This window comes from Camponotus floridanus, unplaced genomic scaffold, assembly GCF_003227725.1.
Source record: "Camponotus floridanus strain SB8 unplaced genomic scaffold, Cflo_v7.5 scaffold81, whole genome shotgun sequence".
Lineage (NCBI taxonomy): Eukaryota > Metazoa > Arthropoda > Insecta > Hymenoptera > Formicidae > Camponotus > Camponotus floridanus.
Genome location: NW_020229851.1, coordinates 126,754 through 142,507, shown reverse-complemented (window position 1 = coordinate 142,507; position 15,754 = coordinate 126,754). Strand labels below are relative to the sequence as shown.

At 24.0% G+C, this 15,754-nt stretch overlaps 1 protein-coding gene across 1 annotated transcript; it reads left to right on the top strand.

Moving 5' to 3' along the window:
- Positions 1-8,513: 8,513 nt before the first annotated feature.
- LOC105253880 (puromycin-sensitive aminopeptidase-like protein) lies at positions 8,514-15,050 on the top strand (the record flags this gene model as incomplete). The annotated part of the gene is made up of 10 exons (XM_025414500.1): positions 8,514-8,581; positions 8,818-9,341; positions 9,793-10,242; positions 11,747-11,930; positions 12,251-12,401; positions 12,615-12,705; positions 13,179-13,558; positions 14,071-14,345; positions 14,470-14,660; positions 14,888-15,050. Coding segments are annotated over exons 2-10 (2,388 nt in total), but the record flags the coding sequence as incomplete, so codon positions are not given.
- Between the last annotated feature and the right edge of the window lie 704 nt (positions 15,051-15,754).

Here is a 15,754-nt window from a genome sequence, read left to right as displayed (position 1 = left end):
CCTTGTTTATTTTGATCAGTTACGCGAAGATGTAAGATAAATCTCCTACCTAGAACCTTTCGATTTTAAACAGCTTTTATTAATCATTTTTAAATAACAAATATTATAATGCAGATTTGCCAGTTTATTTTTCAAATATTACTTCGGCCGTTAAAGTTCGATGGAATGGGTTTGTTTTGCTTTGGGTATAAATTTATTTTTAAGGTTAGTTTTTAATATTATTCATATTTATATAAGCAAAATATAGTTTAGAAGTTAGGCTTATGTACAAAAATATAAAATAGCAATAATTATATATTATTTGATATATTTGATATTTACTTTCAGTTCATCATGGGAATTGTTAGTATTATGCTTTTTATGGTTGGAATGGGTACTTCTTCCTTATCTCGGAATTTAATTTCTGATGAGAGTAATGTAACATGTTTTGAATAAATAAAAAAATATGTAATTCTAAAAAGGACTATATATAATATCCTACCTAGTTATTGGTCCACCCTGTATATATGTGTATATATATATATATATATATATATATATATATACATATATACAGGGTGGACCAATAACTCTGTCGACCTGAAATATCTCCGTTATTTTTGGAGATACAAAAATTTTGTACGTATAAAAATTGTATACCAAGAAAAAATATGAAATTGTTAATTGCAAATTACATATTTTTTTTAAACAACTGTATGTTTTCTTTACACCAATTGATTCCTCTTATTTTGTACATAAAAGCATTAAGATAAGATAATCGAAAAATGAATATTTTACTACATATTTTATGATTTATGTAAAAAGAAATGATTTCTACCCTCATAACTCAAAAAGTACTCAATGAAGAAATACTTTATTATAGTGTTTTGAAAAGCTCTCGAGATAAGCTATAAAAATAGGTAATAAAAATAGGGGGTTCTTTAAAAAAATGGAGATGACCTTGAAATCTCTGAAGCGCCTCACCTACAAAAAAATTATTAGTACATTACGGCCCTCTTGGTACCGTATATCTTTATAAGTACAAAATTTTTGTATCTCTAAAAATAATGGAGATAATCCAGGTGGACTGAGTTATTGATCCTGAAAAAGCGCCCACGGAGCAAACAGCATTATTCCTGATTAAAAATCGAGTCGAAAAGTCCTGAACCATTTTTTTCTATAATGCTTAATAAAGCGGTAATTATTGAATAAAGTTGCGCCAATAAGTACCGACCTTTAGCCTCCTTGTCGAAATTTTCTTTAAGAAACGCTTTTAACGGAAGAAATATAATTTTTAATGCAAAATAAAGTTTTTCGCATTATTATGATGCATAAGAATATTGCACAATAGCAGCATGACATAACATCGTAGCGACGAAACGTTTACGTACACTATCAGGCGCGCGGCTCACTGACGTGCGCTTCTCTAAGGGTCGATGCTTATTGGCGTAACTTTACTCAATTACCGCTTTATTAAGCATTATAGAAAAAAATGATTCAGAACTTTTCGACTCGATTTTTCAGTTATACTTGATTAAAAATCGAGTCAAAAAGTTCTGAATTATTTTTTCAAATAGCAAATAAAATAAATAATAAAAAAACATTTATTCAAATAGGTAAAATAAATAATGAAAAATAAATAATAATAAATAAATAATAAAAAAACATTTATTCAAATAGGTAAAATAAATAATAAAAAAATCATAATATATTTATGTATAATATATATGTGTGTGTGTGTGTGTGTGTGTGTGTTTATTGACTCTATAGAAATAAGTCTTTCTTGCCTTGTCCAATCCAATAAAAGAGGAGTGGCAATTATTTGCTGACCCACGAGCGGCATTAATCCTTAAGACGGTCCTGTTTCTTGCGCTCCAACTATCACGCTATGATTCTTATTTGCTAATTTAAAACATAATTAATCACCTGCCGCTTGTCCATATCATCACAGGTTCTTGCCACATACATCTTATCTCTCCGTAACATAACAAGAAATATTCATAACACAATAAAATCGTGTTATTTAATATATTATATGAATGATATATTATACGAATTATTCAATATAACATGTATTGTACATACAAAATTATATGAATATATGTTTTATTAATTATAACTAAAAACTTTGTAAAAATATAAAATAAAAAATAGAGTTTAAAATATTGATAAATATTGATATTAAAATTGCTAATAAATTTAATTTTTTTAAATTAAATTTTTTAAAATTACTAATAAATTTAATTTTTTTGTGCGATTGCAATGCTCAACAATATATTAATGATAACATATTACACGAATGTACTATATAGATACATTTTGTATACACAACAGATAGCTTATCGGAGAATGAAATTGAAAATAATTGCTGACACATTATGTGAATATCGATTATTTCAACGATGTGTTTGTTTAATATTTTAATTATGCTAATGCAAAGATCTAATCAAGTCCCATTTTATCATATTATAATAATAAATGTTAGTACGCTATATAACTTTCAACTCAGCATCCAATAAGTTAACATACGGAGTTGCAAAAGTTTGCAATTATGGTCGACACTATAGAAACGGCTTTAAATTCTTTTCACTTAGTCGCTCGTTTTCTTGGTTTCGGAATTTTTAAGAATAACTTGGGTTATACAAGATTTTGCTTCAGCATCTTCTATATATTAACTGTGTGGAGTGTTTATGCTTATACCTTTTGCTATATTGTGACTCACTATACACTACGTAAGATATTTGGTGGCATTTTGATCATTTTGATAATAATGCTAAATTTATTTGTGACCATAATATCTGTAATCATCATTATTCGCGAACATAAGGTATATTTTTTCTTTATAAATATTTTATTATAACTTTGGTGTGATATTTATAGAAGAACAAATAGCGGAATATAATCAAATTATAAACTATTTTTATTATTAGTTATTTAGTTATGTTAAAATCAAAGGACTTCGCACATTTTATATGAAAAAAGTGGCTTCGGTCAAATCGGCTGAAATTGAAATATGTTGCAGTTTAGGTAGTGTTGATTAAAAGTTTCCTGAGGCAAAAAGTCCAAAAATCGAAAGTATAAAAAATACGATGATTTGAAGTGGATATTATTGAAGTTTAAAAAACGTCTGTTTTTGAATATATATATATATATATATATATATATATATATTTTAATATAGATTAAATTAATATATAAATGTTTGAAAAAAAATATTTATATATAATGTGTGTCACTTCTACAATATTTAATGATACATCCTTTCTTTTATCCAGATAGCAAGCACACGTCATTTTGACGTTTGCTTGTGACGCTGGCGCGGGCGCTGTACCTGATCTCTGCATAACAGACACGCATGACAAAAAGAGTTTAGAATCATTAAATATTGTGACACACATTATATATAAATATTCTTTTTTCAAATATTTGTATATTAATCTATGTATTCAAAAACAGACGTTTTTTAAACTTCAATACCATCCACTTCAAATCATCGTATCTCTTATATTTTTCATTCTCATATAATATTCATTCTTATACTTTTGATTTTTGGACTTTTTGCCTCAAAAAACTTTTGATCAGCACCATTACAACATATTTCAATTTCAGCTAATTTGATCGAAGTCACTTTTTTCATATAAAATGTGCGAGGTCCTTTAAATATAAATTAATCTATTTTTTTATTTATATGTATAAAATAAATTTTATTTTTGTTTCCAAAATGCATTTTACTTTTAATTGTTTCTAAAATGAATTTTACTTTTAATTATCAGAAAAATCAAAATATTATACTTTATAGTTTACAAATTTTAGTTAATAAATTATGTTCTATATATATTTTTATATTATGTACCTAAATTAGTAAAACGTTTAATGAGATTGTTAGAAAATTTTTACCGCATTATATACTGTTATAAATATTATTACTCTTGTTTTAGTTCTATTTTTTATATGTATATAACATCACATGTGCACAACTTTACCTTTTTGCACTATTTAATCGATATCATTGTATTATTATATTTATGCTTCAATTATTTAATTCATTTAATATTCTACATTATCTTTTATTGTCTGTCGAAGTTCAATATGTTTACCAGCCCTTTATATCTCATACTCTGTCCAGTAGAGATCTTTAAAAATGATTATTATTATTACTACTTTTATTATTATTATCATTAATTTTGTTGCCAAATATATCGATATATATTTTTTCATGTATATATATATATATATATATATATATATATATATTTATTTAAAAAAGATGTAATGTAGATAGATTTATAATATACATTTTCTTTTATGTTGTTATTTTTAGAAATATTATATGTATATAAAAAATCTCAGTCTCATAGATGATACGTTGGAACAACTTGGAACACGCAAGGAATATTGTAAAATCCGAAACTCAATAAAATGGATATTAATTGTGTGGTTTATGATGATTTGTATAACATGGGCACTTAGTGCTTATTTGAATTTCAAAAAGTTTCAGGAAATAAGGGCTATTCTTATACCTTTTATTCTACATTATCCTTTCCACCTCAATACCATCGTAGATATAATATTTATATTTCTCATAAGGTTTGTGATATCTGGTTTTAATTATATGAATATGATCGGCAAAACTGAATATATAATTTAGCCCAATAAATTTTTAAATCTTTAAATTATAAAAATGTAATATTAAATATATATATATATATATATATATATATATATATGCACACAATAAATATTAAATATATTAAAAATATATTAAATTATTTTATATTTTTATGCCATATAAATTTTTGTAAAATCAGTACTTATTTAAAGAAATATAACAAGTATTTATTTTTTACAAAACACACACACACACACACACAATTCTTTAATCTGATAGGCTAATCCAAAAGCTAATGACACACTATTATTTCTCTAATATAAAATCCTAAGTGAAATTAAATAATTCAACATGCGTTTTATTTTAGCACCTTTTCTCCTCCTTTTCTAAATTACAGGATTATCGGTATAAAATTGGATAAAATCAATGACTATATTGAACAATTATCAAAGATTAAAGAATATGGATTAAAATGCACTTGGAAAAAGTCTCGTTACTATATTCAGAATACTGAAAATCATGAACATGTATTGTGGATTGCAATGTAAATTTATATATAAATTTATATATATATATATATATATATATATATATATATGACCATATGTGTGTGTGTAAATTCATATATATCTTAAGATAAAAAATTGCCAAAATTAAGAGGCTTATTTTAACACAAAAAGATTACTTATTAATCTCAAAATGTATAAATATATTCTATCTTATTGCAATTCTATCTTATTGCAATTTTATTTACATAATATTTCTACATTAACAATTTGTATCTATCTATCAAACAATTTATAATTTTATAAATCTATATAATTGTAAAGTTACAAATGTACATAATATGACATAATTATGAATATTAATTTTGATTTTTTTTATGACAAAAAAATTATTTTGATATAAGTTGTAATCGTATAATATTAAGTCGTATCTTTGATCATACTTTTCAATTTAAATAAAAATGAAATTTTATACATATATAGTCCTTAATAGAAATAGATCAGTGATTATATATTTCAGTGTGTGTATGTATTTTAATATATGTAATAAATATAAATATATTTACTTATTATTATATAATGTAATTTCTAGGCATCTTTATTTGGAGCTTTGCCGAATAGCTCGCAATATAAATGCTCTTTTTGGATTGCAATTAACTATGCAGATGACTTGCTATTTCGTTTTTTTAACTGGAATATTTTATTTTCAATATCATATAATATTATATTCCAAAGCAGAAATTTATAGCGGAGGAATTGAACTAATAAAATTAATTCATACTAACTTATGGTGCGGCATATACTTAACAAAATTAGTAATATTGAATTATATTTGCGAAAGCGTTGGCACCAAGGTGAGCTTCTAAGTAATTTTTAGATGGATTGTAAAAAGAAAATATTTTTATCATAATTAACCTGATATAATATTCGATCTTCTTATGATATGTGTTAAATCTATTTTAGTAAAGTACTTAAATTAAAAGCATAAAAAAAAATAAATATTTTTTCAATTTTTTTAAACCTAGAAATTGTTTTTATAACAATTATAAGTTATATTATTTAAAAATGTACAATTTTCAAAACTCACATAATTAATATGAATAAAGATACAATTATCAGGATCATAAAATTAACTTTATATTATTTCAGGCAGAGAAAACCAAGAACATGATTTATAAATTGACAGAATTTCGTTATTTTGATCGGATACGCAAAGATGTAAGATAAATATTCCAACATAAAATCTTTCGTTTTTAAATAATCTTTTTATTAAGAATACTTGCTAATATTAATGTGTTACATGTGCAGATTTGTCAATTTATTTTGCAAATATCACTTCGACCATTAAAATTCAACGGAATGGGCTTCTTTTATTTTGGCTACAAATTTATTTATAAGGTTAGTTTTTAATATTCATATCCATATAAGCATAATACAAGTTAAAAAAATTTCAGTTTGACTTATATAAAAAAATATAAAATGATGATAATTATATTTGATATTTTGATAATTTTCAGTTCATCATAGGAATTGTTGGTATTTTAATTTTTATGGTACAAATGAAAGCTTCCCCTTTATTACGACTTTTAATTGGCGACATCTAAAATAATGCGACATGTATTAAATTAAAAAAAATTTAATTCTGATGAACTCTATATATGTAATATCCTAGCTTGATATTTATGTTTTAATTATTAGAAAGTTGGTTAACGATTATTAGTAGTTATATATAAACCTTAATATTAATACATTAATATGCACATTTATTGATTTATTTTGTTAATTTGATATTTTATATTATTTGGTACTTATGTATATATTTTTGTCTTAAATAATTTTTTTAACATTTGTTAATAACATTTTTATTAATTATTCATATAATATAAAAGCATTGGTTTCTGAATTTTATTTAAAAAAATAAATCCTATTAATAAATAATTAATAAGTAATGAATAACTAATTATGAAGACATTAAATTTCTCATATTGTTTCCTAGTCATTAAAAAATGTTAATACTTGTATTTCATTTATCTCATTTATCACATTTTTACTGACAAATCAAATATTAACTGATAGTTATCTTAAGCTAAAAAATGTTTATCATTGGTGTTAATATTGTTCAACGATATCGATCAACTATTTCATTATATGTACCTGTATTATATGTACCATTGATAATATAATAATAGTATGTGCATTAATATTTTAATTCAATATAAAATATATTAAATCTAATATTTCTATTTAGTCTTTTTATGCATTAGAGTATTTTTTTATTTTTTTATTTTTTTACTTTTATACGATCTGCAACGGTTCTCTATTTTTCCTTGCCTTCGTACGGATTCTGAGATATAATCTCTCTTAAGAGATCTCCACTCATGATTCGTTCAGATTTTAATGTGGTGGCCATAACGCTGATATTAATCCTGAGCCTTTTTCATTCAGAAATAACGTCATATCTTATCTAGATAACGTTACGGTAAATGATGTGCATGCGCAGTTTCTTTCGATCCAATAACGTGACTTTAACGTTTATCGTATTTGAAAAACGCTATTGCAAAAACTCTCTAATTGTTAGCAATCAACAGATTAATAAGGCTTTGTATGTGAAAACACAAATTTAAATTTTTTGCGAGCAATAAAAGCCAGATGCGGATGATTATACGTCTCAGTTTCACATAAAATTAAAAAATGAAACAAAAAATTGGCTTAAATAGTAATAATTAAAAAATTAATTAAAAATTGACAAGTAAAAACCAGTAAGGCGTGATAATTGGAACGTAAGGAAGAGAAAAAAATCTTCCTTTTTCTTTAAATTATTAATATATTTCAAATTTTATTTAATCGTTACAATACATGCATTAAACACGAATGCCTTACTTGCTTTTATTTGCAAATTTTTAATTAATTTTTTAACATAAAATTAATTTCAATTTATTCTTTCGTTTGCTAAAAGACAAGTTCTTTTTTTTCGTCGCCTACGTTTCTCTCCAAAGAAGAAAGAGAAATGTTAAAATTAAATTGAGATTTGTACATTTATTATAAGATCAAAAAAATTTGTTTTGTTTTATTGTTCAAAATTTCAAAAAACATATATCTAACACCAGTCCCACGAAGTTTGTCACATGTAGATTATGCATGCATTATGCTCGAGCAGATATAAGCATTTATTCAATATGTACATACAGAATCAATTTTCGAGAGAACGCATTACATGCCTCATATAATATTGCAATATATTAATATTTCAATTATTTTTTGATGATTTCTTTGATTTCGTTTTAAACTACAAAGTTGAAAACAACAATATAAATATACTTAACGATGACATATAACTTTCTTGAGATCAAAAATAATAGACCTTCCCCATGACTTAAAACAGTAAACGACTTTAATTTCCTCGAGATCGTCAACACTAACGGATGATATCTTGAACTATCCAGATCAGAGAACACCAAATAATGAAAGAGTTCACAGTCTGAATTTCGTAAGTAAAATAGCAAATCGGTTATGTAAATAGATTAAAATTTGAAAGATCTTTCTAATATATATTGCTTCTTTATTTATTATTTATTATTATTATTTATTTTATTATTTTATTATTATCTCTTTCCTACTTTTGCCTTCATCATCGTTATATGCTAAGATCTTTAACTCATATAAAATATAAAAGCAAAATTACAGTTTGTATTAATTATTCTTCTTCTAAAAATATTTGTGCAGATATTTGAAAGGAGATTTGACATGGCTATTTTGAAATTATCAATAAATCTTAGGCTAATTATTGCTACAGCAATTCTTTCTGTTAACGGTTTAAGCAGTGATTCGGTTTCTGTTGACGAAGATTCAAACAATGATTCGGCGATTAATTATCGTTTACCAGACAATGTAGTTCCAGTACATTATAATATTAAGCTAATACCATATATTGAGGCAAACAATTTTAACTTTGAAGGAGAATCTAGTGTTGATATCATAATTCGTCATGCAACGCAAAATTTGAGTTTACACGTATTCGAATTGACAATAGATAAAACAGTGACAGTGTTGTTTGATGACAATGGTATACATGTTTATACACCGGCAACGTATAATTATGATAATATAACACAAATCTTAGTTCTTAATTTTAATAATAAACTGTTACCTGGAAATTATATTTTGAAACTGCGATTTGTTGGTATTTTACGTAACGATTTGAAAGGCTTTTTCATATTATCTTATATCAACGAGGAAGGAAATAATATGTGAGTAAATATTAATATCTGGAACTTCTTTCTAATATCATATGTAATGTTTTTTAAAAATTGCTTATATATATATTATTATTATTATTTATTTGCTACTTTTATCATCATCATGTATCGTATCTAATATGCATCATATAAAATAGAAAACTTAATGTGAAATTGCTTAATATCGTAATATGATAATTGCGTATATGTATACAATATTTGAAATACTTATCTACCTAATATTATGCATTCCTGTTAATGTAATAATAAAAAAAATTTTTCATATTTTATATTTTTCGTAAAATTTCGGAGTAAAATTTTACCTTAAAATTTTTTTTTTATTGTAAATTGATTTAATTGTAAATTGAATCATGAATCACATTTACGCGTATTTAAGCACTTCACTCATTCATGGTAATAGAAAATTCATCATAATCAAAAGCATATCATTGAAATGTGGTAGGTGGTCGGTCGCAACGCATTTCGAGCCGATTTATGCGCGACGAACATTCCCATGTTGGGACGAGCCGGCATTAAAAGCTACTTTCGATATCTCGATAAAACATCCTCGAAATTACACGGCTTTATCAAATATGCCAACACGAGAACAATCGGACGATGGTAATAAAGACGGCATGATATGGACGCACTTTGATACGACTCCCATCATATCTACCTATCTCGTAGCGTTTAGCGTAGTAGCCAATTACATTCGCGTTCCTGTTGATGATACTACTAATATATGGTGCAGATCGAAATTGGTGCCACACACAAAATTTGTACAAGAAGTTGTTCAAAAATCTAAAGAGCTATTGACAGAATATACCAGCATCTATAAGATGCCAAAAATGGATCTCGTAGCACTCCCACAATTCATACATAGTAGTATCAGTTGGGGACTTATTATTTTTGGGTAATATATACAATTTAAAAAAATATCAATAACACGCATTAGATACCTAGCAAATATGATGGCATCTAAAAATGTCTTAATGACTACGTTTATACGACTTGATTTACGCCGAAGTTCTAACATTGATGTTATAACTACTGACGTTAGATGTAAACGCTCTTTTACGATGAAGTTATTACATCGATGTAGTAACTCAAAGTCGTTTGGCGAAATGGCTTAGCGTTACTACATCGACGTAAAAAGGACGTGTAAACAGGTCTCAGTGTAACGATAGCAATAATGCCAATCGTTAAAATTAAATATCTTAACTCTCTCTTGTTTGCAAATTTAATATCATTTCATTGGTATCATTTCTTGGACTCACTTCACTCGAAAGTTATTAAGTTATTTTAGCTTGGTGGGGATAGGATAAGCTTGAACGTATAAACACAACTTACTTTGAATAGGAGTTATAACATCAGCGTTATTAAATCGAAGTTAGAAGCCGTGTAAACGTAGTCATTGACGAATTAATGATGTATTATACGTTATTAAAATGTTATTAAGATATCTTTAGATGTCATCATGTTTGCTGGGTATCTTGTGTCACATAAATTGAAAATATTTTTCAACTTTTGTCAAATTATTAATTCTGCTTAATTAATTCTGCTTAATATTGAATATTATAATTATTTTTTTGCAAAAGAATAGATTACTTATTTTACTGGAAATTATAATTTTTATTTTTTGTTTTTTTTAAATAATAAAATTATTTTGTAAAAAGAGTAGCCTTAAAATTTTTTTTAAATTTTATTTAAATAATTTAAGATTGAACTTAAAATTAAATTTTTTTCTATTGAATAATTTTATAAAATGTAGAGTATATGCATGCATGCGTACGCGCGCATCACACACACACACACACACACACAAAAGAAGAAATAAAAATATAATTGAATTATATTTTGGACTATACAAAAGTTGAAAAGATATAATTTTAAAATATATATATATATATATATATATATATATTTTTTTTTTTAAATTATATCTTTTCAACTTTTGTATAGTCCAAAATATAATTCAATTATATTTTTATTTTTTCTTTTGTGTGTGTGTGTGTTTAAAATATATATATATATATATATATATATATATATATATTTTTTAAAATTATATCTTTTCAACTTTTGTATAGTCCAAAATATAATTCAATTATATTTTTCTTTTTTCTTTTGTGTGTGTTTAAAATATATATATATATTTTAAAATTATATCTTTTCAACTTTTGTATAGTCCAAAATATAATTCAATTATATTTTTATTTTATATATATATATATATATATATATATATATATTTTTTTTTCTTTTTAAAACACAAAAATTCTTTACTTCATACAATTATATATATAAATTTCCACATTTATATCTAATTATTTAAAGTAAAATGTTTTATATTAGATTACATAATTTTAAAGTATATATTGAAATGAATATAACTGCATTTATATAATAATTTTTAGTGAAACAAGCCTTGCCTATAATGAAAGTTTCAATACAATATCTACTAAACGAGATGTAGCGGTGACAACAGTACATGGAATTGCATATCAATGGTTTAGTAATGTAGTCACTCCATTATGGTGGCCTCATGTATGGTTAAGTGAGGGATTTGCGACATTCTGCGAAATATATATTCTCAATCAGGTAGGTTCATTATTGCAAGTTTTGTTTGCATAAATGAGCATTTTCGAAAAAATATTTCTATTAAATTTAAATATAATATAATACAGTTGAATCATTCATAACTTTCTATATAAAAAAAATAATGTATTGCTAATAAGATTATAAGATCGTTTTTTTTAATTATAATTACTTAAGAATTTAAACAAATTTCTTTAAAAACGTTAATACATATCACAGTAATATTATTATATATCACAGTAACTAATACTCCATTACTAATTTATAATATTAAATTTTTTTAAATTTTAATTGATTGAAATTAAAACTTATGCATATTTCAGATTTTCGAGGATTGGCGAAGAATGGAATACTTTGTTGTTCAGCAAAAAATTCTTCACGTGGATATTGATATGAATATAAACCCAATTACATTAGAAGTCAATAGACCCAAAGAAATTGAATCACTCTTCTTTCACTCCAATTATAACAAGGGTAAAATAAAGTAAATAATTCATCCTCAAGTTTCTGAACATAAATAATCTAAAGTAAAAGAGGAAACAATAAAATAAATTTTTTAAATAAAAATGTTAAAATGTACTTTCTATCATAATTATCAACCTCTTTTATTAGCTATGCTCACAAATTTATGGATGATAATATATTTTATTATATATCAGTTTTTACGTTTATTTATTATTATTGCAGCATCCGCTATACTGCGCATGTTACAACATATAATTACCGACGAGATATTTGAAAAAGGTCTTATTAAATATTTACATACGCAGATATTTACGTACGTAATATATTTATTTTTTTATCTAGATATTTAAAGTATTTAGTGTAATAATAATTCAACTTAAAAGATAAAAAGTTTAAATTAATATTTTACCGTTAAATTGCTCATATAATAAATTTATCAGTAAAACACTATACAAGTGAAACTATTTTTTACATTTCTAAATGAATAATTTTTTACATTTTTCAACAAACTATTTTTACATTTTTCAATAAACAATTTAATCATTATCAAAAAATTAAACATTTTAAATACGATAACTTTTAAAATGATAAAAATTGTATGAGTCCAAACATTATAGATAATTTCTGAAAATTTTACAAAACTTTATTCTAATCTTTTTTAGAGTAAAAAATGAATCATTATTACATTTTAAGCTTCAATATAAGATTATTTATTTATACTTGTATGACTTTTTTATTACATTATAATTCTCTTAACAAATCTATCTTTTGTCTTTTACAATTTAGTCAGTTCAATTCGACTACTTCCGACAGTTTATGGAACGCTTTTCAAGTAATGCTAGATAAATCAGGTGTCCCACATAATACCTATAGATTGAAAGAAGTAATGGATACTTGGATAAAACAATCGGATTTTCCTGTAGTATATATGACCCGAAATAACGACACTAATGAGATAATATTAACTCAAGAACATTTCCTTCCCAAAAATAAAAAAAAGAACGTCAGTAATAATAAATGGTGGATACCTTTGACTTTTGCCACGCAAACAAATCCCGATTTTTCTAATACTTTACCTACTCATTGGCTAAAACCACAAGATCAAAATATAACGATTAATGGAATTGATCCAAATGATTGGATTATTGTGAATTTACAACAAATAGGTGAATATCTTTAATATACTCCATATTAATTTAATATAAATTTTAAAGGTATTTTTACAGATAATTTTAAAGGTAATTTTACAGGTATTTTTTTATTTATAAAGACCAATAATTCATTTTATTAATTTTATAATTAATAATTTATCAATCAGCATTGTATATTTTTTATTTCTATTTATTTTCTATATACTCTTTATAATATTTTTGTTTATAAGTGTATAATATAAATTTTCAACACGTATATATAAATGTAAGAAATACTAAAATAAGAGAAAAGTATCTCATATATGTATATATATATATACATATATGAGATACTTTTCTCTTATTTTAGTATTTCTTACATGTATATATACGGGTTGAAAATTTATATATATATATATATATATATATATACAATATACAAATTTAATTTATTAAAAAATATAAATTAAATTAAATTAACTTTTTAATAAATTATTTAATAAATTTTAGCGTAATGTAATTTGTAATATTATTTAATTTTACAATAGGATACTATCGTGTTAATTACGATTCTTCAAATTGGCAGAAAATTGTGAGTTATCTCAAATCTGGCAATTATATGAAAATCCACGTTCTCAATCGTGCTCAAATTATTGATGATGCCTATTATTTTATGATGTTAAACAAACATGATATCATGATGTTTCTAAATATTATTAGCTATCTATCACAGGAAACAGATTTTATACCATGGTATTCTATGTTAGAAGTATTGAAACTTACAGAAGATATTTACAAAGTTCCAGAAAATGAATTTCTCAAAGTAAGTAGTATATAATTACTTAAAATTATTAAGTAATATATATAATTATACACTTAAGATGACACAAATGTTCATATCAACTATAAATCAATATAAAATTAATATTATTTTATGATTTTTTTAGTCATATATAATTAAAATTTTGGATGCACTTATTAAGAATGTAGGATACGAAGAAGATCCTGGCGAGGATGATCTTACGAAATTTACAAGAATCGAAGCTTTAAAATGGGCATGTACTTTGGGTCATTCCGAATGCAAGAAAATGGCCACTGTTAAACTGAATGAATTTTTAGCAGATCCTAAAACATATAAGTAATTGTATTCTATTTAATTCTAATTAATCCTAATAAATTAATAGGAATATACATATAACATATAACATAAAAGACTTAATAAATTATTAGAATTTTAGACACATATTTACACTCATATATATATATATATATATATATATATATATATATATACGCGCGCGCGCGCGCGCGCGTGTGTGTGTGTGTAATTATACACACACGTTGATTTTTTTATTATATGTATAGAATTTCGCCAAATTTAAAAGAATGGACATATTGTAATGGCTTGATGGAAGCAAACGCTTCTACTTGGAACAAGTTATTCTATATATATGTAAATAAATCAGACAAAGAGACTTTGATGTATTTGATTTGCTCTGAAAATCCTGATATTATAATTAATTTCTTGGATATATATTATATATCAAGAAATTCAATAATATCACATTTTGATTACTATGGAATTTATTATGCTATTGTCAAGAAACACGCTAATAATAATGTAGTAATCGACTATATATTAACAAATTTAGAAAAGATAATGGCAAGGTATTTTAATTGTATTTTATTAATTGCAAACACATATCCGTTTTTGTATTTATTTATTATAAATCATTTAATTTTTTGCAGAAATTACAGTGTATATATAGGATTCAATATTAATTTAATAATGTTATTAAATAATATAATTGACAATGTGCATTCTAAAGAAAAACTTGTCAAGGTAAATTTTATTATTTTAAATTTTACATTTTTATTTACTTATATTTAAATTTATTTATCTCTATTTTTATCGAAAATTATAGATTTTAAATTTCTTCAAATTGTTCAGATTGTTATTAAAATTTTATAATTTAAATGAAAAAAATATTTTAGTTTTGTTAAAATACATATATACAATTAATGTTTTCAAAGATTTAATGAAATGATATAAATAAAAGGCGAGAATTTATTTTAAATAATAATAATAATTATATATTTTTCTATGTTTTATTTTCAGATAAACGAATTTATAAGAAATAAATTTGAAGAGAAAGTATTCAAAGATGTTCAAGACAATATAATAAAACGCAAGAAACTTTTGGACACATTTGCCTCATTTCAACCACCTAA